The sequence below is a fragment of the Tachyglossus aculeatus genome, chromosome X1 (genome assembly GCF_015852505.1).
Source record: "Tachyglossus aculeatus isolate mTacAcu1 chromosome X1, mTacAcu1.pri, whole genome shotgun sequence".
NCBI classification, from domain to species: Eukaryota; Metazoa; Chordata; class Mammalia; order Monotremata; family Tachyglossidae; genus Tachyglossus; species Tachyglossus aculeatus.
The window spans coordinates 95,091,003-95,116,794 of record NC_052101.1 but is presented as its reverse complement, the minus strand read 5'-3'; the positions used below and the strand labels follow the sequence as shown (position 1 = coordinate 95,116,794).

Genomic DNA, 25,792 nt, shown 5'->3' with positions numbered 1-25,792 from the left:
AGAGGAGGAAAATGGCGGCTTCTTCTGTGTGCCGGGCGGGCGGTGCTGCTGGTAGGTCCTTCTTTCGGGCCTGCCGCTCGGTAAGTTATTTCTTCTTCTTCTTCTTCTTCTTCTTCTTCTTCACGGGAACCGTCGTATTGATTTTGGTAATGTCGGAATTCCGCCCAGTAGCGCACCGGAGCCCCTTGGCGGGTACGGGGCCCCGCTAGGCCCAGCAGCCCTTGAGGGAAGGTCATGGCGGCCTGAGGGGGTTCCGAGCCCAGCTTTCGTCCTGCAGTCATTGAGGGAAGGTCATGGCGGCCTGAGGGGATTCCGAGCCCAGCTTTCGTCAGAGGGGCTCGGGAAGCTGGCTGCCTTGGCCGCCTCGGCCCATGTGGCCGATTAAGATCATCAGGTTTGTGCCTCCCTCTTTCGAAACCCTTAGGGGTCACTCGGGTCACGGTGGGGCCTCGCCTCCCTGGCGCTGCGGGACACACTGAACATATAATAATAATAATAATAATTATTATTACCAGAAGCAGCGTGGCTCAGTGGAAAGAGCACGGGCTTTGGAGTCAGAGGTCATGGGTTCAAATCCCGGCCCCGCCACTTGTCAGCTGTGTGACTTTGGGCTGGTTACTTGACTTCTCTGGGCCTCAGTTCCCTCATCTGTAAAATGGGGTTTAAATCTGTGAGCCCCACGTGGGACAACCTAATCACTTTGTATACTCCCCAGCGCTTAGAACAGTGCTTTGCACATAGTAAGCGCTTAATAAATGCCATCATTATTATTATTATAATGGTATTTATTAAGCGCTTACTACGTGCAAAGCACTGTTCTAAGCGCTCAAGGCGATCAGGTTGTCCCACGGGGGGCTCACAGTCTTACTCCCATTTTGCGGATGGGGTCACTGAGGCCCGGAGAAGTGACGTGACTTGCCCAAAGTCACCCAGCTGACAAGTGGCGGAGTGGGATTTGAACCCATGACCTCCGACTCCAAAGCCCGGGCTCTTTCCACTGAGCCTCCCCCAAAATCCATATCCTCCCTCACCTCCGTTTTTGCAGGCACCTTTTCAAGTAGGTTAAAGATTTAGGAAGGATTTTATACCTATTAAGTAAGGGCCAGGTGTATGCCCGGGGACCCGGTTCCGACATTTCAGCGTCTCCGGGTTTAATACACATTTCCTTGCTTTTTCAGTGGTGTTTGGCGAGGTGTCTCACCCCGCCTAATAAGATATTTTTTTCTTTTGCCTCCTATTTGGCTGCCTTCTTGAAAGGCCCGGTAGAAGCATTTGAAGGGGTTTGGTTCCACAGGGTGACCTTTTCTGAACGTGGTTGAGACTCATCCTAAGGCCTGTCCGAGATTCAGCTATTTTGACATTAAACGCCTTTTCATTTTCCCTGGTCTCTCCCAAAAACCTGTAAAGGAAAATAATTGAGGATTAAATTAAAATATAATAGAAATTTTGGATGTGTTAACCATTTTGGAATATTGCTACGGAATTCTCTAGACCCAAAGATTTTAAAAGGATTCAAATACTACAAGCCCTAGAATGGTGAGCAAGGCTATAAGTCATTGGGAGATCACTGTGGTCTGCTTTTTCCCCTAGTAATAATAATGATGGTATTTGTTAAGCGCTTACTATGTGCAAAGCACTGTTCTGAGCGCTGGACAGTTGCCTGACTTATGAAAACGCTATGAAGCTTGTATTAAGCGAAATATATTCTTCCGACTTGTTAGTAAGGGGATACAAGGAGATTCTTGCATGTGCTGAAAATCCGGAGCTCGAGTTTGGGGCCTGGATTTGGCCTGATTTGCTTGTGGACAGGAAGGGTGGGCATTTCCACGTGGGCATGCTGCAAATGGCGAGGCTGAGCAGCTGCTGCACAATTTAGGGGTCGTTGTCTCTCCTGGCCTGAAATAGGAGGGAAGTGACTGGTGGTTTTAGGTCAACCTGTTTTTCCCTGCTCTGAGAGTGCGGGCCACTTCGGCGGATTGATGGTGTTTTCTGCAGCCATTAAATAGAAATGATTATTGAGCACTCCTGTGTGCAGAGCGCTGGACCAAGTGCTTGGGAGAGAACATTATAATAGGCGTGAACCTGTGATTTTCAAGGAGCTTACAGTTTGGTGGGAGAGAGGGCTTAAATTCCACAAAGGAGTATAATGATGAGTAGGTAATAATAATAATGGCATTTGTTAAGTGCTTACTATGTGCAAAGCACTGTTCTAAGCGCTGGAAGTGCCACAGGTGGTTGTATTTAGCTGATTAAGTGGGGCAGAACTGCTGAAATGAATAGGGGAAAGCTTCCTCCCCTTAATGTTTGAAAAGTGCATACAGGAGGAGAAAGAAATGGGGAAGAGACTGTGAGCCCCATGTGGAATAGGGATTGTGTCCAACCTGATTATCTGTGTCTAATCCAGTGCTTTAGTAGAAAGAAGTGGGAAGAGACCGTGAGACCTGTGTGGAATAGGGATTGTGTCCAACCTGATTATCTGTGTCTAACCCAGTGCTTTAGTACAGTGCCTGGCACATAGTAAGCACTTAAATACCATTAAAAAGTTACAGAAATATACAGCGACCTGTATATTTTTCCAAAGGAGTCATAATGATGATAATAATAATAATGGCATTTGTTAAGCGCTTACTATGTGCAGAGCACTGTTCTAAGCACTGGGGAGGATACAGAGTGATCAGGTTGTCCCATGTGGGGCTCACAGTCTTAATCCCCGTTTTACAGATGAGGGAACTGAGGCACAGAGAAATTAAGTGACTTGCCCAAAGTCACACAGCTGACAGGTGGTGGCACCAGGATTTGAACCCATGACCTCTAACACCCGAGCCCGGGCTCTTGATTGTATTTAAGCTCTTACTCTGTGCCAAGTACTAAATACCGGAGTAGATACAAGATAATCAGGTCAGACACAGTCCCCATCCCACCAGGGGCTTGCTGTCTAAGTGGGTGGGAGGGAGAGCAGGTATTAAGTCTTCAGTTTATAGGTGAGGAAACTGAGGCACAGAGAAGTGAAGTGACTCCCGCAGTTATACAGCAGGCAAATGGTAGAGCTAGGATTAGAACTCAGGTCCATGCTCTTTCCATTAGACCACGCTACTTTCTTGGACCTGTTTTGGGCAGGAACTAACAATGTTTTTAGGTTGCTAGGCCAAGGTGAGTGTGATGGAGGCTTTATGATGATGGCTTCTTGGGATCCGTTGCTCATTCATTGTCGCATTTATTGAGCGCTTACTGTGTGCAGAGCATTGTACTAAGTGCTTGGGAAGTACAAGTCGGCAACATCTAAAGATGGCCCCTACCCAACAACGGGCTCACAGTCTAGAAGGGGGAGACAGACAACAAAACAAAACATGTAGACAGGTGTCAAAATCGTCAGAACAAATAGAAATTGAGCTATATGTGCACCATTAACAAAATAGAATAGTAAATATATACAAGTAAAATAGTGTAATAAATCTGTACAAATATATATATACAAGTGCTGTGGGGAGGGGAAGGGAAATACAATACAATTTTTATTGTATTGTATTTTTTTATTGTGTTTTTATTTTTTATGGCATTTGTTAAGCACTTACTACATGCCACGCATTGTTCTAAGTGCTGGGGGAGATACCAAGTAATCAGGTTGGACACAGTCCATGTCCCACGTGGGGCTCACAGTCTTAACCCCCCACTGGAGAAGCAGCATGGCATATTGAATAGAGCACAGGCCTAGGAATCAGAAGGTCATGGGTTCTAATCCCAGCTCTGCCAGTGGTCTGCTGTGTGACCTTGGATAAGTCACTTCACTACTCTGTGCCTCCGTTCCCTCATCTGTAAAATGGGGATTAATCAATCAATCAATCGTATTTATTGAGCGCTTACTGTGTGCAGAGCACTGTACTAAGCGCTTGGGAAGTACAAGTTGGCAACATATAGAGACAGTCCCTACCCAACAGTGGGCTCACAGTCTAAAAGGGGGAGACAGAGAACAAAACCAAACATACCAACAAAATAAAATAAATAGAATAGATATGTACAGGTAAAATAAATAAATAAATAAATAAATAGAGTAATAAATATGTACAAACATACAGGTGCTGTGGGGAAGGGAAGGAGGTAAGATGGGGATGGAAAGGGGGACGTGGGAGAGAGGAAGGAAGGGGCTCAGTCTGGGAAGGCCTCCTGGAGGAGGTGAGCTCTCAGTAGGGCGTTGAAGCCCCTGCTACCTGTGTGAAGACAGTTACCTAGAGGGGGAATGCCTAGGAACTTTGGGCCACAATCATGAATGTAGGATGGTGTTTCCCCACCCCTTCCACCCAAAGCAACAGTTCAGATACCATTGTCCAACTGCTCAGACAGTAATAAAATAGTCAGTAAATCCTTTTATGTCATTCATTGTTCTTACTATCAATTTGCTGAAAGGAAAGGATTTAAGCACTGAAAGTGAAGATTCCGCTTCTAACTTTTTATAAACACAATGAACGTGGTGGGCCTGGGAGTCAGAAGGACCTGGGTTCTAATCCCAGCTCCATCATTTGCTGTGTGACTTTGGGCAAGTCACTTCTGTGCCTCAGTTACCTCCTTTGTTTAAAAAAAAAGGGGGGGGGTAAGAATGTGAGCCCAGTGTGGGGCAGGGAGGGACCATGTCCAACCTGATTAATTTGTATCTACCCCAGTGCTTGGCACATAGTAAGCGCTTAACAAGTACCATAATTTTTTTAAGATGTCCCCTCTGCCTTTCCTTTGGGAAAATACAAATAGCAAACAAGTAGGTGTATTTGGGCTTTTAAAATAAGTGAAAAAACTAGATTTCACTGTACAGTACTTTAAAAGACCAAGTTCTAGAATCATTTTGATATGTTTTTAAGTAATCCTTTGGTGAGGTCAGTTTACTGTGTGACATTAGTACAGTGCCAGGCACTCTGTTAAGCACTGGGGTAGATAAAAGCTAATCAGGTTGGACACAGTCCTTGACCCACACGTGGAGCTCACAGTCTTAATCCCCATTTTACAAATGAGGTAACTAAGGCCCAGAGAAGTGAAATGACTTCCCCCAGGTCACAAAGCAGAGGAGTGGCAGAGCCAGGATTAATAATAATAATGTTGGTTTTTGTTCAGCGCTTGCTATGTGCCAGGCACTGTTCTAAGCGCTGGGGTAGATACAAGGTAATCAGGTTGTCCTTCGTGGGGCTCACAGTCTTGATCCCCATTTTACAGATGAGGTCACTGAGGCACAGAGAAGTGAAGTGACTTGCCCAAGGTCACACAGCTGGCAAGTGGCAGAGCTAGGATTTGAACCCATGATGTCTGACTCCCAAGCCCAGGCTCTTTCCACTGAGCCACGCTGCTTCTTACAATAATGGTATTTAAGTGCTTACTATGTGCCGAGCACTGTTCTAAGTGCTGGGGTAGATACAGGGTAATCAGGTTGTCCCATGTGAGGCTCACAGTTTAATCCCCATTTTCAGATGAGGTAACTGAGGCACAGAGAAGTTAAGTGGTTTGCCTGAGGTCACACAGCAGACAACTGGCAGAGCTGGAATTAGAAGCCATGTCCTCTGACTCCCAAGCCCATGCTCTTTTCCACTGAGCCATGTTGCTTCAACCCGTTAGAATTAGAACCCAGGTCTCTGACTCCCAGGCCTGTGCTCTTTCCCCTAGGCCACACTGCTTCTTTTTCAAAGCGGGGTATAAATCCAAATGCATATAGTATTGGGAGGCATAAGGGTTGTAAACTGGACTGTAGTAGTGACTTCAGTGGCTTCACCAGACCTTTGCCCCATTGTTTCATTGGAGGAGTGTGATTTGTCCTTTTTTCTCCTTGGACTGTAGTTGTCAGTCATCTGACTTGTTGCCCAAAACAATACTCCCAGGGGAATGTTAGGGGGAATGTCTCCTGGCTGTAACATTCCCGCCTAGAGTGAAATGTGCTGGGAGCTGCCTATACCCTCCTGCTGGGCACCCTGAGAGCTAGATCTTCCCCACCCAGAAGCCAAGAGTGTGGGCAGGAGCCAGGTACCACCTGGCCTGTAATCTCTCCCCACCCCACTCATTGGAGCTCTTTGGGTCCTTTGAGGGGTGGCTTGAGAGCTAGGACTACCTCCACTCTTCTGCTAAGTCCTGCCTCCAGGATGATGGGCAGAAGCCTATTATCCCAACATTGGGAATGTTGAACGGATTGTAGCCGTTTGACCCTGCCTAGAGTCAAGGGGACAGAGCACCATCCCTTTGAGTAATCCACAGTTGTAATTCTTAATTTACTTTATCTTAGCTTTTTTTCCCCTTTTGTCGTCCTTGTATTCATTCAATCGTATTGAGCGCTTACTGTGTGCAGAGCACTGTACCAAGCGCTCGGGAAGTACAAGTTGGCAACATATAGAAACGGTCCCCACCCAACAATGGGCTCACAGTCTAGAAGGGGGAGACAGACACCTATCCACCCTATCCCCTTTAGGTTATGAGCCCTTTGTGGGCCAGAGGACTTCCTGAATGATTCTGTTCTGGTGATTTTTCTGAAGCAGTTTGTTTTGGACTTCGCACGTTGCAGGTGCCTAATCAGTATCATAATATATTTATTTGAGCTGGTTTTGATCGTGTCCTCACTGAGTCATTTTCTGATGATTTTCTTTCTTCAGCCATCTCTTTTGAAGCTGCCTGCAACTCGTAGCACTGCTTCCTATGTCCAGGCACTCCAAAACATTCCAGAGACTCATGTCAGCACTCTGGACAATGGATTCCGTGTGGCATCAGAGAACTCCAATCAGCCTACCTGCACAGTAAGTAGGGTGGGTTCAACAGGAAGCTGTGGTCTGCATCTGTCCTCTTGGTTTAGATTACACTCAGGCTTCTGAGTTAAGCCTCCTTTCCAGTCTTCTGATTAAAAGGGTAGATAGGTTTGGGACCCTGCCAGCCTTATAGGGAAGAGCACTCTGTGATTTGGGAAAGGCTGCAGCTGTCCTGCAGCCAGACTTATCACTGAACAAATCAGGCAAAAGTGGCAGCTTGCTTTAGAATGGGCCTGGAATGGGACATCACTGTATGGATTTTTCTGCCCTTGCAATTATGTATATGCTCAGCCTGAATAGCGTTACGATCTATATCCTTTTATCCTGTGGTTGGCTTGACATGATTAATAGCATTGACTAAGTTGAAGGCAAAATGTAAAAATGTGGCTTATTTTGCCAGAGATGAGATGTTGTTCTAGCCTAGTTCTTGGTGACAGGGTCAATTGTGAGACGCTGGGCAAGCTAACGATCGTTTTGTTCATTCCTCTGCTAGGTGGGTGTGTGGATTGATGTAGGTAGCCGTTATGAAAATGAGAAGAACAATGGAGCAGGATACTTTGTGGAACATCTTGCATTTAAAGTAAGTCAAAGCCACATTTGGTACTTCCATGTGGCTTCTGAACCTTTAGAGCGTCTAGTGTTTGGTGTTTCATGCCAGTATCAATCACCTTTTACTTAAGTAGCCATCGATTGTCATTCAGTTCAATTCTGCCAGAATATGTGTGTGTTCAGTACTTGTTTTGGCTAGACCATTATTGGAAAATGAGGGACTTTTTGTCTGCTAGTGCAGCCCTGGTTAGACCCAGGACATCAGCAGGGGGTCAGAAGAAGTGGGTTATGTGCATTGAACACCGGGAGTTTTCCTTAATGCAGGGTGTTGGATGAACCCAGCCACCTGTTTTAGGAGAACTGGGTGTAGTTAAGGGAGATATTATTTTAAATAGATTTTGAGTCCTGTTTGGGATAGGGACTGGGTCTGACCTGATTATCCTCTGTCTTCCCCAGTGCTTAGAATGGTGCTTGACACACAGTAAGTGCTTAACAAATACCACAATTCTTCTTCTTAATTTTTAAATGAGACACAGCATGGCCTAGTGAAAAGAGCACAGGCCTGAGAGTCTGAGGCCCTGGGTTCTAATCCTGGTCCCCCACTTTTCTGCCGTATGACCTTGGACAAGTCATCTCACTTCTCTGTGCCACAGGTACCTCTTCTGTAAAATGGGCATTAAAACGGTGAGCCCCGTGTGGGATGTGGACTGTGTCCAATCTGATTTGCTTGTATCTATCCCAACGCTTAGTACAATGCCTGACACCTAGTATATCCTTAACAAATACCATTAAAAAAAGCCCTACAGTAAGTACTAAGAATGCAACAAAGATACTGATCTTCCATTTTTTTTAATTAAAGGGAAGCTATTGTATTTAAATTATTTTGTGATAAATGGCTCAACTTCTGATTTATAAAAATGATTGCTCTATAGGATTTCAAATTTTGGGGAAATAGGGAGCAGTCATTTTTGTAGCCTGATAAGGAAAAAAAGGGCTGATTGGTCATCCTTTTTCTTGAAGATGAGTGTGGACACCATTTTTAATGCTAAGCACTATTTTTAAAAAAAACTCCTGCCAGCTCTCAACTTTTCCCAGGTCAACCTCTGGCCCTGGCAAACTGGAAAGTCTGGAAAATTGGTAAGGGCCTTTCATAGCTTAGACTGGTGGTTTTTGGCTCAGGCATGCCACTGTGTCAGCCATACAGGCACTCTGCTCAAGCGGCTGATGTGGTAGTGCATCTGAGCCAGAAAACTTCCCGTATTCACCGCACGAGCCATGATATTAGCTATGGTGCTGAACAGGGTGTTGTGTTCCAGGCCCTGCTCACTACGCTAGACCTGCTTGCTGTGACTTGCTGCAGAGTCTGGAAATCTCTCTGCTCCAGTATGGCTCCTTGCCTCCCTTTGTGTCATTCTCTCTCTTCTTCCCCCCATCCCTCCCCATTCCCCCCCACCCCCCGCCCCCAAAACGAGAGCAAGGATGATCTACTCCTGTATAATAGAAAGTACACTGTATTTGGTTATTCTGACTATTCTTCTCTTTACCCACCTGAGTTAAATCTGTGAAAGCCTCCAGTTCATAAGTGGTATTCCATCATGAGGGGAATTCAGTAATAGCTATAATAGGTGACAACTTGTTGCTGAGAAGTAGCTGTTAACGTGGCAGTTCCCACTGAGCCTCATCTGAGCTCTTTGTGATTATCCAAACAGGCAGGAATTTTTTAGTGATAGGATGTGTTCGTTTCAATGAGTGTTTTGGTAGCAACTAAAGTTATTTGAATTAATCACTGGCTTCTTTCAAAAAGGGTAACCCTTAGAGTGTTCTGGCAAAAGTAATATCCAGACTGAGGGTAGTTCTGTCTTGTGCTAGGCATCTTGGAGTAGAGGTAATATGTTTTTATTTCTCTCTTGGTTTCTTTCAGGGCACAAAGAATCGCCCTGGTAATGCCTTGGAAAAGGAAGTGGAGAGCATGGGGGCCCACCTCAATGCTTACAGCAATCGGGAGCATACAGCGTACTACATCAAAGCCTTGTCCAAGGACCTTCCCAAAGGTAGCAGCATCATGTCCAAACTATGGCCACCTGGGGATTGGATGGCGGGGAGATTAAGGCTTCCATTTTAGGTAAATAGCTCAGGTAGGCTTTGGTCCTGTGGATCCCTGTTCCCTTCCATCACAAAAACCTCTTAAAAGACAAGAATGGAAGGTCATTTTTTTTTTTCTTAAAGAGCTAGATGTTGCTGACCTAGGCAGTTCCATTAAGTTTTAGACCATGGGGGAGAGGTCCAGAATGGAGTAGTTAGGCATTTTGAAAAGTAACACCACTAACCATGGGGTGGATTTCAAAAGGGCAGAGAAGCAGCGTGGCTTGGTGGAAAGAGCACGGGCTTGGAAGTCAGAGGTCATGGGTTCTAATCCCAGCTCCACCACCTGTCAGCTGTGTGACTTTGGGCAAGTCACTTCAGTTCTCTGTGCCTCAGTTCCCTCATCTGTAAAATGGGGATTAAGACTGTGAGCTCCACGTGAGTCAACCTGATTACCTTATATCTCCCCCAGCGCTTAGAACAGTACTTGGCACATAGTAAGCACTTAACAAATACCATCATCGTCATCAATCATCACACTCCAAGCCTCCTGTGGGGGGCCACTGTTGGAGGCAGACCACTGGCCTAGGTGGCCCATTGCCATATTGGTTCAGACCCTTGGTTATGTTCTCTCCGAATAGCCTTCATGTCTTCTTCCCGAGGTCTTCTACTCTTCACCTAGTGTGTTTCTTTCAGCTGTAGAAATCTTGGCTGACATCGTGCAGAATTGCAGCATGGAGGATTCTCAGATTGAGAAGGAGCGAGATGTCATTCTTCGGGAGATGCAAGAGAACGACAATTGCTTGCGTGATGTTGTGTTTGATTATTTGCATGCAACCGCCTTCCAAGGCACTGCACTTGGTCAGTCTGTTGAAGGATCCAGTGAGAATGCCAAGTGAGTAGGCAAACCTCGAGTGACAGGTACCAACTTTGCAAGTCCACGTCCACTTTGTATTTCTTCTGTTGAAGGGATTACCGAGTTAGTTTCACAGCTTTGCCTTAGTATAGTAATTCAGCTAATTTAGCTGTCCTGCCTCATCCCCCTTTTCCTTTGTAGTGGTACAGGTGCACTTCTGTGTGTGTTTATTCTCAGCTGCCAAGGCTAACATGACTGGAATTTCAGTCAGCTAAGGTAAATTGTTGCTTGGAGGAGTGAAAATTTGGATAGCCAGGCCTGTCAGACCAAGGAGTAGTAGACCATTCGTTTTGGTGTCTGTTCTGAAAAGATTGTTCATATTCTCAGACAGTTGACCCTGGAACAGCCTGGAATTTGAAGAGCTTTTCTTTTATTCTTGTGATTAGAGGGGGGAAAAAGAATTCCCTCTACGGGGGGCTGAACTGAATTATAGGTGCCAAAGAGTATGTTCAGAGAGGCTTATTTCCCTGAACAATATTGTTCTGTTTATCCATAAGTGTAGATGAATATCACACTCAAAAACGAGTCTGTTGCTGGTGAGATCTTATATCTTTTACTGCAGATGTCCTAGAGTGGCACCAGAGAGGAGCAGTGTGGTTTAGTGGGAAGAGCACGGGCTTGGGAGTCAGAGTACTTGGCTTCTCATCCCAGCTCTGCCACTTGCCTGTTGTGTGACTGGGAAAGTCACTAAACTCCCTTGTGTCTCGTCTGTGTTACCTCATCTGTAAAATGGGGATTCAGTGCCTGTTCTCCCTCCTACTTAGACCGTGAGCCCCATGTGGGACAGGGACTGTGCCCGACCTGATTAATTTGTATCTACCCCAGTGCTTCAAACAGTGCTTGACATACCGTAAGCTCTTAACAAATACCAAAGTAATAATAATGATAATAATAGATGTATTTGAATGCTTGCCTATGGTATTTTCCCTTCCCTACTCGACTGTGAATCATTTTGGTATGCTTTTGAACTTCGAAGATCTCAAACTTGCCACCGCCATTTTTGTCCCCCTTCAGGAAATTGACCCGGGCAGATCTCACTCAGTTTATTAATATTCACTATAAGGCCCCTCGGATGGTTCTGGCTGCTGCAGGAGGTTAGTATCTCTTCTGTTGCTACCAACTTCCAACTTTCCGCACAAGGTGACTTTAGGTTGGATGGCCTATTTTTACAGCCACTTAATACACTGTAAATTCCTCAGTCGTGCTTCTTGCTGCTTTTGTATGTTCTCCAAGGGCCTAATACAATGCTCTGGACACAGGACCTCAATTGGTACCGAAGGTGATATTAATGTTGAAAGGTATTTCTGTTCCTCTTAGTTTTCTAAGAAGCAGCTTGGTGAGTGTAAAAAGAATATATTACATGTGGTTGCAGTTCTTTCTGAGCCTGTTGGAGTCTCTTCACTCTGGAAAGTAGAGGTGAATTTCCTTGAGGGAAGAATTTTTTCATGGGGTGTGCCTGGAAACCTGTCAAAATTGTGGCATCACTCTAGCTTCTGTCCTTTTTCTGTATTCCCCCATGATTTCTCTTGGTCAGATCCCCTTTTTACTGTGTTACTGCCATAAATTCTCACTTGCCCCCATCCTGACCTTCACATCTATTCCTTTTGACTTCCAAATCCCTGCACTAGCTTAGCCTAAGCAAGTGGGTATCTCTTGGGGAACCCTGCCCTGGCTAACCTGAAGAAGTGTGTTGTTGCCTACGTGAAAACTCCACTCCACATACCTTGAATTCATGTGTCTCCCCTTTTCCTAGTCCCCCACTTCATGCAACCACCACTCCTATTACCCAGCCCCTTTTGGCTGCCTCCCAAGGGCCTGACCCAGGAAGGAGTTTGTGAGGAAATCAGTGTTCTCCTGGTTTCTCTCCTGGCTCGTGTGATGCAGAGTGTGGATTCTTTACTTTTTCCACTCTGCCCCCTCACTCTGCAAGTGTCCCATCCATATTGTAGTGCTTCTGACTGGGCCACTGTGCAACAATGAGAATTCATTGCCCAGTAATTATGGCATCTCTTGGAGCTTATGGTTTGGCTGGGTGTGACATCAACACCACGGGCCTGGGCGAGGCCATGTGACCTGATGATGGATGCCTTGTGGACATGTTTTCTGGATACGTATTTTTTCATCAGAGCGCTAGGTGACGGGGCTGGTTTTGTAGTCGGGTGATGCTGCCCCCTGAAACAACTGCCTTTGCCCACCTGCTTATACCCTGTTCTGATGCTCCTGCTAGTCACCTGCTCTGGTCCGTCTAATTGTGTAAGGGACAACAGCATGGGTTTATAGGTTTGCATCCCCCCTTTTTTCCCAATTTTTTGTCTTTGGCCTTTCCCTTGGTTTACACAATAAAGTAGAAATGGTCCTGCCTTCCCCCCACTACCCCCCTCTAAACCACTCTGAATATCTTATTCAATGATGACTAACCAAGTAGGTGAAAGCATAGTGGTGACCGCTGCCATTGAGGTCTCAGATATCCTGTGACCGAAGACTGCACCTGTTCTTCTTGCAAAGTTTGCTGCAGGGCACAAGTGTTCTTGGTGAGTGTGGGTGATTCAGTGCAAGCCATCACAGCTACTGCAAACGTAACTCAAGCGCATGTCTTCCTGGTGGTAGAGCATACCTCTCTCTTCTTAACACTGGTGTCTGAGCAGTGCTCACCCAAATGGCAGGGAACCAGACAAGGTTTACCATTGTGTTTTCGTGGACAAGTGCAAGAAATTCTCGAAGACGTTGGCAGTGACATCTTTGAACCAAAGGACAACTCTAACATATCTTTTTACTCCAGAGTATGTAAATGGAGCCCTTAAACTGATTTGAAGGTCATTGAGATATTTTCTCTGGGGTAGGGATTGGGACTGTGATATTAAAGTGAAATCTATTCAAGTAGTACTCGGGGTCAGAAGCTCTTCTTGACTTGTTCCTTTGCCAGGTGTGGAGCATAAGCAGCTGGTAGATCTTGCCAGTCAGCACTTTAGCGGAGTCCCCGTGGAGTATGCAGAGGATGCAGTGCCTGTCCTTCCCTTGTGCCGTTTCACTGGAAGTGAGGTAAACTCCTCTGGAATGGCGTTGTCTTAAAGAAGTGTACACAAGTGTGAAGCGACTCAGGCTTCTATTGCAAGATCACCTTACTCCTGAGGCCTTATAGAGTAAATTTGGTGGTCGAAATGCATGATTTTAAGGAAGCGGCTATGGACCTTGGTGTCTTATGCTTCAGACCCAGGATTAGGCAGAATAGGGCTGCAAGCAGGGTATGCCCCCTCTCTATTCCTTTTTCTTTTGACTTCCATATCTCCATGCTGGCTTAGCCTAGGAAGATGGAGGCCTTCTGGGGAACCGAGGTCCCCCCGCCCCAAGCTTCCTGGCTAACCTGGAGAAGAGTGTGGTGATGTCGTTGTGAACACCCCGCTCCACATATCTTAAATTCATTTTTTCCCTTTTCTCACTCTTCCACTCTATGCAACCGCCACTTCCATTACCCAACCCTTTGTGGTTGCCTCCCAAGGGTCTGACCCAGAGTGGAGGAAATTGGGTGATGCAGAATGTGGATTCTTTACTTTTTCCACCTTGCTCTCACAGTGTCTGCAAGTGTCCCTTCCATACTGTACCTCTTCTGATTGGGCCACTGTGCGATGATGAGAATTCATTGCCCAGTAATTACGGCATCTCTTGGATTGGCTGGGTGTGGCGTCAACACCACAGGCCTGGGTGAGGCTGTACGACTTGATGATGGGTGCCTCGTGGGCATGACCTCTGGGTACATCTTGTTTGAGAAGTCTGTTCTCATCGAAGCACTGGTTTTGCAGTCGGGTGACGCTCTGCTGCTCCTGAAATGACTGCCCTTGCCCACCTGCTTGTGCTCTGTCCTGATGCTCCTGCTATTCACCGGTCATGTCTGTCTATTTTGTAAAGGACAACAGTGCAGTTAATTTTTTTCCCTGTTGTTCTTGACTCCCCCTGCCCCCTTCCCCCTTTGGCCTTTCCCTTTATTTTTTATAATAAAGTGGAAAAGCCCTCTGGTTCTCAACCCTTACTCAGCCCCACTGAGTATCATACTCACCAGTGGTTTACCAAATGGGTAAGCACACAGTGGTGGCAGCTGCTGCTGGGGGTCTCGCGGTTACCCTGCGCTGACTATCGGCAACACCCGACCGTACTCCCTGCCAGCCATCTCATTGTGCATGCCATGGATGATTCAGTGCGGGTCCTGCTGACAGTAGGACATATCTTTCTTCCCTTAAACATTGGTGTCTGAGCAATGCTCACCTAAATGACGGGTCCAGAAAAGGTTCACTGCTGAGTTTTCATGGAGTGGAAGATTGTCTCTTGGATGCCATCTTGTCACTAGCATCATCTCTGCACCGAAGAACAACTCCCTATAGCTTTACCCATCTAGACTAATTTCTAAAACTAGTGGAGTCAAAAACAACTCACTGCCACAATTCAAAGGCATGAACAAACAGAAATTGTATCATCCGAACATACTGAGCGTTGGGCCGGGTTTCCGTCACCGAGGAGGAAAAGGCTGGAGTCAGGGAGACGAGGGAGGAGACGCTTGAGAGGCCCCTGACCCGGAACTGTCATCTACATATTCTTTCCCAAAAGAGCTCTGCACTTGGGCGCTTAATAAATACTAGAACTACTAACTGCTGTTAGGGTGGTAGTTGTTTGGGAGGAGAGGACCTTGCAGATTCAGGTAATGTGGAGGAATACCAGCAGCATTTAGCAGTTGAGTGAATGTGAAAACTGAGAGTGAGGAGTTGTTTGATTCCCCCTCTGTCACGTTGTGTGACCTGAGACACTTGTCATTTGGAAAATAAAGATAATGGATGAATATCCCTTAATTACCTCAGGAGGATACTAAAATGCATTAATTCAGCATATTGCAGGGTTTTTTTACGCGAGCCACTTAAAAAGCTTGACAAACATTGGGAGTCAGGTCTGAATTTTGCAGAAGTTGACATCGTGCCAGTGTGGTAAGTGGCAGGATGTGGTGAGTAGGAGAAGGTAGTGGAACTTCACCAAGATAGGATAAGTGTGAGGAAGTGATGATGGTGAGCTCATGTGAGAGTGGTGAGAGAATCCTCCCAAAATTGTGTTGCAATTTAACAGTCTAATTCAGTGGTTCCCAACTGTAGCTTACCAGGTAAATCAGTACTAGATGCTATTACCGATGCATACTTGTCTTTCTCATCAAATTCTGTTGGAGAATTACTGTAAAATTTCTGACAAGTGAGCTGTGAGCAGGGTTACTCCATATCTTGAATCTGAAATCTTAACTTTCAAGTTGAGAGCAGCATGGTCTAGTGGAAAGAGCATGGGCCTGGGAGTTAAGGGACCTGAGTTTTAATCTTGGCTCTGCCCTTTGCCAGCTGTGTGACTGTGGACAAGTCACTTAGCTTCTGTGCCGCCTCAGTTTCACCATCTCTAAACATCTGTTCCATCTCCCCATTAGACCCTGAGCCCGGTGTAGGACAGGGACTATGCCTAGTCTGATTATCTTGTTTTTACCCCAGTACTTAGTATGGTTTTTGTCACGTAGTGAATGCTTAATCAATCAATCGTATTTATTGAGCGCTTACTGTGTGCAGAGCACTGTACTTAGCGCTTGGGAAGTACAAGTTGGCAATGTATAGAGACAGTCCCTACCCAACAGTGGGCTCACAGTCTAAAAGACTTAACAAATTCCATTAAAAACAAAAATCTGAAATGGAACATTTCTGTCTGTGTGACACTCTCAATATTGCTGGCTATTTCACAACCAAAGAATCTTTTTAGGGTGTGGTGAAATACCCAAGATTGTGTGTGAGACTGTAGGATGCCAGTAAAAGGCTAGGAACTGTATTTTGTAGCGCCCAGGGTTACGCTGATATTTTTCTGTAGTTGTTTTTCATATGCTTTTGAAGAGACTAAACTCCTGACTGCCCCCTCCATTTTGGGGTTGTCTCTCTTTCAGATCCGACACCGAGATGATGGTTTACCTCTGGCTCATGTTGCTTTTGCGGTGGAGGGACCTGGCTGGTCCAATCCAGACAATGTCGCCCTCCTTGTTGCCAACTCTATCATTGGTCATTATGACCTTACCTATGGAGGAGGCCCGGTAAGAGACTGTTCTTTAGGGTGGAGGGTTTGAAGGTTCTGGAACAACTTTGGGGCATTGGTGTGGAGAAAAAAGTAATTAGCTGGGCAGTCACTTTGAGTTGTAACATTGGTTTCTTTCCCCCTTTGGAAGATTCCTAAGAAACAGAGGAGACAGGGCAGACACAATTTGTACGTATAGCCAGTAGAAATGAGAACAACAACAAAAGTAAACCAAAAACTGTAGTGAATGAGACTGTACAGGCAAACCCATGAGTGCCAAAGGTGGCTGATGGAATGAAGAGATTATTGCTCCCAAGCTGTCTAGTGTTTGTTCCTGATGCAATTTGAGAAACCCAAGTTTAGAAAATATGTGACCTCATCTGGCTTGGACATTCTTCAAGCTGAGCCCTCAAAGATGGTACTTGAAAGAGGACCAGAAAACCTACAGGTCATCCCATTTAAGGAAGAAAGAAAGAAACACCCACTGTCACTGAACAAGTGCTTATTCCTAATTTTTTCATGGCAGCCCCAAGCTGGGAGGGAGAGTGGGAGAGACAGACAGACCCACACTATATAGGAAAGCCTGCACAAATTCTGTGGAGGCAGGATATCTATTGTAAGAAAGAGAAAATTCGATCAGAACTTGTATGTATTTGGTTGCTTCAGCTCTCTTAGAGGCGGATAAACGGTATTAAGGTGACACTGCGGCAACATAAACTGATTCTGACTTTTTAAATTTGGTTACAGCATCAATCCAGTCCTCTGGCCGCAGTTGCTGCAGCGAATAAAGTCTGTCAGAGTTTTCAGACCTTCAACATCTGCTACTCAGAAACGGGTCTTTTTGGAATCCATTTTGTCACTGATAAAATGAATATAGATGACACAATGTTTTTTGCACAGGGCCAGTGGTAAGTGCCTGATCAGTTTCCATTTTGGGGTTTGTTGGTTTTTATACTGTCCGTCTCCTTATAAGCTCCAAGGGGGATTGTGTGGGCCTTTGTTTACACGCAGCCCCCTCCGCCAAAGAAATCATCCTGCATAAATGTAAGTTGCTTTTAGCTGAAAATTTGTCAGTGTGCTGCAACCTCCCTGCTCACCAGTGCTAATGTTTTAGATGCCTAGCAAAAAGAAGGGTAGCAATGTTATACATAAGAGCCTCGGGGTACATAGTGCTTTTCTAGGTTTAATCAGTTCTTCCATAACATGTTTTTATTATGCATTTTGAATATAATACTACTAGGGAATTAGGAACAGCCTTCCCAGAACATCTGTTAATCTGGAGAGAATGTGATGTTGAGGGGGGAAAAGCCACATGCACAAGCATACGGTTACCGATTAAGGGTCTCTCAGAGCGTAACCCCTGTGTTATGGAGCTGTGTGTTCTATAAAAATAATGTACAGATATGATTCCCGCTCTTCTGGAGCTTACAAAAACCATTCCTTTATTACTTCAACTCACCCTTGCCAATGGGCTCCAAAAAAAATCATTCATCTAGTAGCTACTTCCCTTTTTTTCCTACATTTTGTGTCCTAACGTACACTCTGGTTGTCTTCTTTCTGAAGCAACGTTTCTGCTGTCTTTATGGTAACTGGTTAGAATGCTGAACTGATGAAAAGGGTATTTCATAGGGCTCATAAGAAAAGCCTTTGGATTGTCCTCTCCAACCTGGCCAAGGTGTCTAAGAGCCATTCTTCCCTTTTCTCCCACCTGTTTAGGATGCGCCTGTGTACCAGCGCGACAGAAAGTGAGGTGACCAGAGGCAAGAACATCCTGAGAAATGCCTTGTTGGCCCAACTGGACGGTATGTTTCCAGACACCGGAAAGCCATAATGGAAGGTTTTTGGTTGGATCTGAGTTTGTTTTAAAGAAGGAAAAGTGTGAGCCTGGCTGCTGATCTGTGTTTAGTGTTAATATGCCTGGCCAGAATAGTGCTACATTGTAGGGCTATTCCGGGCATCCTAAGAAAATGTTGTTTCTTAAGCACTGTGTTGTAGAGAAGTAAAAAGCTTGATCGCTACTTGATGCTCAAGTCCGCTAGTTACCAGCCACATTGGTTAGAGCTGAACAGCATCTCTGCTACTACAGGTTGACTCTCTGCCAATCTTTCTGTGCCGCCACCCCCCACCATCTGCCCTCATCTCCCTCCTGATCATTTTTCCATCCTGCTCCCATTAGAGCCCCCCCTCCTACCTCCCAGTTCATGTTGGTTTGGCCCAAGGCTGAACCTGACTGGGCTTCAGGCTGGTTTTGAATGGCCTCCAGCATCCCACGCTGTAGGACAGAGGGCCAGGGTGCTGCCAGAGTAGAAGAAAGCCTGACCCAAACCCACAGTGGATAAGCATTCACTTTGGAGAGACTTGCAGCAGAGCCCTAGTGAGTTGTTGGGCCCATGTGCAGCAGCACTCTGAAAGTGAGTTCTGGGTCACTTCCCCTCAACTGTCTCACTGCAGGACTCTGGTAAATTCTGAACCCGGCCAGGTTGGGCCTTGGATTTCTGGCCTGTTTAGGGCAGCAATCACTGTCTCATCCCCATCCTCCTCCCACCAGCTTGCCTGTGAGTTTGCAAGAAAGGAGGCGGGGGTCAAGATTGCTAGAACAGATGGATGCTAGACAACTCAGGGAGTTAGAACCTTCCCTAATGGGTTCTTTAAGTAAGAGGTGAGGCGGGGGCGGGCGTTGCCATTTGAGAACTAGAATTAGCTGTCACAGCTTGCTGTTCTTACCTTTCCCCCATGTCCCTTAGGTTGCCTTGTTGCCCCTCTGAGCACTCCAAGGGAGTGGACGAGAGGACTCCTTCCCCAATAAAACTGACATAGCTTACTGCCCCGAGCTCCCCCATCTCAGCTTCACAAATGAATTGTGAAGTTGAGGCCAGAGATATCAGGGCTGTTGGCTCTGTTGGTTTTTGGTGTCAGGTTCCTTGGGTTTCTGTAACATCTGCTGTTAAGTAAGGTAGGGGGAAGAGATTTGGGCAAAAATCTCTCCCCAGTTCAGGAGCCATCACCCGATGGATGCCCTGAGTTGCTCAGGGAATCTCCAGAGCTCTTTAGGAGATTGCACCAGAGACTCCAGCATTGTTGACCAAGTTGGCCACCCTCCAATCTTCCTTGGCCACCTGCAGCATGGTAGGGAGATCCAAACTTGTAGGGGCCCTGATCTGACCCACCCCTTGTTCTCAGGGGAAGTTGTCCGGAGAGTAGGGTCAGGGATCCCATTTGAACTGGAAAAGCCCACACAGGCTTCTTGACAAGCAAACACACTGGCTTTTCAACTTGGGGGTGAGATCTTGGGGGCCTTCTCCCTTAATTGTCAAATCAACTAAAACAAGCAGTAAGCAGGGAGAGAGAGCATCTGAGGGTGGTGCTAAATCTGAAACTGGCAGAACCGTCAGCCGTGTTTGGTGAACTAAGCTATTGGGCACTGGCTTTGAGACCATGGAGTCGTTCTGAGGTCCTGGGATATCTGGCTGAGCCTGGATGCTCCGGTCTCTCTTGCGTTCTCCAAACAGGTGGGAATTCAGTTTCCCAGAACTGCAGTGATCCCCATGAATGAGAGCTTTCTCGAATTTGGTTATCAAGCAGGCTTTCCCTGGGCATTTCTTCAAGGTAGCATTTGTGGGTGATAAAAAAGATGATAGTAATTATTCATTCGATCATACTTAATAATAATGATGATGGTATTTAAGAGCTTACTGTGTGCCAAGCACTGTTCTAAGCACTGGGGTAGGTACAAGGTAATCAGGTTGTCCCATGTGGGGCTCACAGTCTTAATCCCCATTTTCCAGATGAGGTAACTGAGGCACAGAGAAGTTGTGTCTTGCCCAAAGTCACACAGCTGACAAGTGGCGGAGCTGAGGTTAGAACCCACAACCTCTGACTCGCAAGCCCATGCTCTTTCCACTAAGCCATGCTGCTGCTTTTATATTTTAATTTATTTACATTTATTGAATGCTTTTGTGCAGAGCACTGTACGAAGCTCTTGGGAGAGTACAATATTACAGAAGCTTTCGAAGAGGTCCTCCAGCAAGGACCCCCATTTCTAGGCTATACTGCTAAAGGCACGTGTACCCCTGTTGCAGGTACCACCCCAGTATGTGAGGACATTGGACGCAGCCTCTTGACCTATGGCCGCCGCATTCCCTTGTCGGAGTGGGAAAGCAGGATCGCTGTAAGTATTGGCTCTTGCCAGAAGAGTTGGTTAGAGCTCCTCTTTATTCCGGGATAGACGTTTCCGAAGAGGACTGTAAACCTGTGTCCCATTTTGGGGCCACTGTTTGGGTCTGTGCACTCTCATTCATTCAGTTGTATTTATTGAGCGCTTACTGTGTGCAGAGCACTGTACTAAGCGCTTGGGAAGTAGAAGTTGGCAACATATAGAGACGGTCCCAACCCAACAGTGGGCTCACAGTCACTTGCCTCATCAAGTAGCGCACCAAGGTTTGGCGTGTGGGGGAGTGATCCAGATTGGACAGAGGTCAGAATTTAGCTGCCTACAAACGTAGATTGTTGATTTGGAATCCATTTTTGAAAACATAGCTTCAGGGGTCTTTGTTTCTGGGTGTGAGACTTGTTGCCAAGAACCATAGGATGCCTATTGGTTACAATCCTTGGCCTGCCTTCAAGAACCATTTGACGTTAATGACTCAGTGAATGCCCTTGAATTAAGACCTATTCATTCAACGCAGTCCAACATACCCCTGTGTTCTTCTGATTTGACCTAATCTTGTCATAAACCTTCAATTTCTTTCTCCCTGCCTCGTATTTTTCTGGACATTCTGACAGGGCTAACTTGGCTGTTCATCAAGATGGCCAATTAAAAGAAAAATAGGACTTAGATGCCAAAATACGTGTATGGAGTAGAAAATGGATTATTCAAACCATGGTTATCTTCATTAGTAGCTATTTGAACTGGGGCCATTTGAGGTAACTGAGGAAAGAATCTTGGATAATTGAAATAGATACATTCCTCCAAGGTGGCCAAACTCAGCTAAGGTTACTTGAACTCTCAATTATCTGAATTAACCTGAGTTTCATTTAGTCTGAAAATCAATCTCAGATTTCTACTTTGTAGAGCCTTTTTTTAACCTGCAAAGTCATGCAATATACTTGTCTATAATTTCATAGAACAGGGGTGTCAAACACATGTATTACTGAGCAGAATTTTTTATGAATAGCTGGTAGACCCAGAGTGGAGGCAAGATAAGGGAGTGGCTATCTTTCTCTTTTGGTCTCCTGAGGATATGTGCACTGCTATCATCACTTCAGAGCTTTCATCGCTTCCTTTCAGAAAATAGGTGGGGAGAACAGTGAGAGTAAAACTCAGTCATTCTGTCTGCAAGCCTGGTCCTCTGGGCTCTGTTCTGAGCAGCAAGCTGACCTTGCAGTATTTTCAAAAAAAGGGAATGTTCCATACTCCTCCTCCCTGTTAACCCAGAATTGTGGGTCTCTATGTCCCAAGAAGGCTTAGCCAAAGACCTGAGTAGGCACAAAGACACACCCTCTCAACTTCCCTCTGGGTCCGAAGGCCCCATATTCTAGTTTACACTCAGCTCCTTGTATCTGCAGGTGCTGCCCAGACACTTTCCCTGACCTGTGATGGCTGCTGTGCTGTGCTCTTGGCAACCATAATGTTGCTAGGCAACATGCCTGACAACAGTATAGTTTCTGGTTGGATAATAGGGGATATGGAGTTATACCCTGGAGCTGGAGGTAGGGATAGGATGGAGAGGGAAGAGAGAGAGCAGCTCCGATTGCTCCTGATTGCCGACTTGGGTGAGAGCCTTTGGGCCTGTCTAGGTCCGGTGGCAAACATCTGACATCAAGCAGTCTGGCCTTAAATTATCCCAAACCTATTAAAGAGCAATAGAAGAAGTGTTGTAAAGTGATTGGTGTCTCAAGGCAGATCAACTCTGCAGTGTGGTAGGGATTTTGCCAATTCTAGGTGGGAACTGGGATCAGCTAGAGTAGATACAAGATATTCAGTTCAGACATAGAGGGAGAGGGAGAACGGGTGTTTAGTCCCCCATTGTTTCAGGTGAAACTGAGGCCCAGAGAAGTGACTTGCCCAAGGTTCCACAGAAGGCAAGTGGCAGAGTCAGGATTAGAATCCAGGTCTTCTGATTCCCAAGGCCATATTCTTTCCACCAGGGCATGTTACTTCCACTTGGGGTTCAAGAATTCTGCTTTCTGAAAGGGTGCCCTGTGATAACCCCATAAAGCATCCGGAGAGAATAAGGAGGTGGCTTAGGTTTACTCGAGCTCAAAAGCATCTGTGGGGCCACAATCCTTTACCTTATCAGTGGCTTGTGGGGAACATCTTGGGCCGCTCGTTTCCTAGTTCCTGCACAAGGGAAAGGCGGCTGCAGGGAGGGACGACGACTGATGCCAGGGGACACCTGCACTTCAGCGATCACACCCCTTTCAGCATTGCCAATGTCATTTGCCTCATCTCATGCCCAGCACGTGCCTGGGGAGGGTGATGGCAGGTGAGGGTGGAAAGAGAAGGGAGCCAAGGAGGGGTGATGGCGGGTAGAGTTGCAGGAAACGGGGTAGGTAGGATAGAAGCTAGTGAGAATTAATGAATTGGGCTTCTGGAGAAGTACTTTGCAAGGACTTCTGTGATCACTATTCCACCTGCCTGACATTTCTGTGATCAATTAAAAAAATTATATAATGGGCTTTCCACCAAGCTAGTTCTCTTCCTCCCTTCAAGGCCCTACTGAGAGCTCACCTCCTCCAGGAGGCCTTCCCGGACTGAGCCCCATCCTTCCTCTCTCCCTCGTCCCCCTCTCCATCCCCCCATCTTACCTCCTTCCCTTCCCCACAGCACCTGTATATATGTATATATGTCTGTACATATTTATTACTCTATTTTACTTGTGCATATCTATTCTATTTATTTTATTTTGTTAGTATGTTTGGTTTTGTTCTCTGTCTCCCCATTTTAGACTGTGAGCCCACTGTTGGGTAGGGACTGTCTTTATACGTTGCCAACTTGTACTTCCCAAGTGCTTAGTACAGTGCTCTGCACACAGTAAGTGCTCAATAAATACGATTGATTGATTGATTAATAATGGCGAATGGTTTGAAGTTGATAGTGTTTAGGTAAACAAGTTTTATAAAATACATGAAAAACTGTATCGTCCTTGAAAGGGATAGTTTCATTCTTTGCATTTATTTGATTATCTTGCTGGTAGCGCTCTCACAATGGTCATGGATACACTTCAGAACCACTGACTCCAGCTGTTGAACTGTTTGTAGTAATCACTTGCGTCTTCAGTGTAATGTTGAGGTTGGCAAAGGAGGGTAGTTTATAATTATTCACTTTGTAGTAATTAGTCTGTAATTGGGTGGTTCTGACAGCATTGCATTCTCTTCCTCCTCAGAGATGTTAGGAGTGGACAGAAACTGCTTTGCCAGAGTTAGGAGTAATCTTCAGCAATATCAATTTATAGGCAGATAACTCTTTACTTTTATGTGTGTATGTGATTGATTCTCCTTTAGGCTATTGATGCCATCACCGTCCGGGAAGTTTGCTCTAAATACATATATGACCAGTGCCCTGCAGTTGCTGGAATTGGTAAGTGACTCTGTCCTGTGGGAAGTCTAGAAAAACTGGGCAGTGCCAAGCTTGCTTCTGAAGTTGTATTAAAACCATCAGCCCCATTGTGACTTTGTGGGAGAATTGTATTTCTGTGAAATGGAAATTAATTCAGGGTTGAGAGGTGTGTGTACGTGCGCCCGTGTGCACACCGATAGACAACCTCCACTCCTGTCCCTGCACAATCCAAGCTGCTCCAGTTATTTTATAAAAAACAGCTAAGGTGTGAGGCTCCTCACTGTGCTGCTCTGACCTGCTCCCTTGTCAGTCATGGGGAGTTCCCTCTCAGGAAACCTGCCCCAGCGGATCCCCTTCCCGCCAAAGTATGTGGTGAATTCTCCTCTCCCACACTCACCTCCTAGGGTAGAACTTGGCTCTGTGAAAACAGAGCAGAGCCCATTAGTATCCTATTAGTTGGTCTCAAGTGGGGTTTGGTGGGGGCTGGGGGTGTCTCGGGGTTTTTGTGTCATCTGGGACTTTAGTCATTGTACAGTTGGAGCAAGCAGGAAGTGATCTTGAAGGAACAAAGCTAATGCCTCTGGGAAAGCTGGCCTGCCGGGCCATTGAGCATTTCCTGGGGCCTCTTGTCCTACATTGTGTCCCACAGTGGTGGGGAGAAAGCTGTTATATCATGAGTTCAGCAGCAGTGAACTGGGGTTTTGTTTTTTCTTTCCCCCATCTTGGTCTGTGCAAACTCCACATCATGTTTTCTAACCCTGCTTTGTTCACTCAGGTCCCATCGAACAACTCCCAGATTATAACCGCATCCGCAGCGGCATGTTTTGGCTTCGCTTTTAAACTCCAAGCTCACCCAAGGGCAGGAATAGTGACATCGTGGTCCACGGAGGCCCTTCTAGGAAAGTCTGTCTCTTCCTCCCTCTCTCCCTCCCTCCCTCTCTCTCTTTCTTTCTCTCTCTTGCTAAATGTCCTTTCCTGGTTAACTGAATCCAGATCATGGAGGGGAGAGGGGATGTGGGGGCAAACAAACCAAAAGCTGTAATCACTTCTAAATAAAAATAAATTAAATTGGAGGAAGTGGTTTTTTTTTTTTCCTTTTGGCAAATAAGTACATCTGATGGCGGTAAGAGATGGAAGTTTAGCCTAAAGTAAAGATTTCCAAAATGAAGATGGGATGTCTGCAGTTCGGGATGTTTCAGCCTAAAGCAAAAGCCACAGTCCATTTAATGCTGAGGGCCATTGAGTGATGCTTTTGTCAGTACAGATATGAGTTCTTTGATATGTGTGGTAAGATTTTCCAACTCCGGGTACACAGTTTCCAGCTGACAGAGGAAGGGCTCGGAACTGGGAGGGATACGTTGGAGGGTTGGAAGGAACAGTACATTAAGTAAAACAATGGCAAGGAATCTTTCACGGACACTTTGGCCAACATCGCTCTTGAGCTTTCATCCTTCGGTAAAGTCCTGCTGATTTCTTTTCCCTGGTCAGAGCTGGGCAGGCATTTTATAGAAAAGGAATCGACTTTTGGGTACCATGCTATAATCCCGGCTTCGCCACTTTTCTGCTGTGTGACTTTGGGCAAGGCACTTCACCTCTCTGTGCCTCAGTTACTTCATCTGTCAAATGGGGATTGAGATTGTGAGCCTGATGTGAGAAAGGGACTGTCCAACCTGATTTTCTTGTATTCTCCCCCTCCCCCACAGCGCTTAATATAGTGCCTGGCATGCAGTAAGTGCTTAAATGCCGTTATTACTTTGGGCTAGAGCTTTGCCAACAAAACTATTTCAGTTGTTAGATTAAGGTCTCAAGGGGCTAGAGATACAGATGTATCTTAGTATCTTGTCTTTAAAC

General features: G+C 45.9%; 1 protein-coding gene across 1 annotated transcript; it reads left to right on the top strand.

Annotated features, from left to right (window-relative positions):
- Window positions 1-25,014, top strand: LOC119950306 (cytochrome b-c1 complex subunit 1, mitochondrial). Its single transcript, XM_038772579.1, has 13 exons — window positions 1-80; window positions 6,615-6,755; window positions 7,258-7,344; window positions 9,235-9,364; window positions 10,092-10,290; window positions 11,326-11,405; window positions 13,235-13,350; window positions 16,259-16,402; window positions 17,131-17,291; window positions 18,100-18,185; window positions 20,463-20,551; window positions 23,887-23,962; window positions 24,717-25,014. Exons 1-13 carry the CDS (start codon window positions 12-14, stop codon window positions 24,779-24,781), a joined length of 1,443 nt encoding a protein of 480 aa, XP_038628507.1. The 5' UTR covers window positions 1-11; the 3' UTR covers window positions 24,782-25,014.
- Window positions 25,015-25,792: the final 778 nt, after the last annotated feature.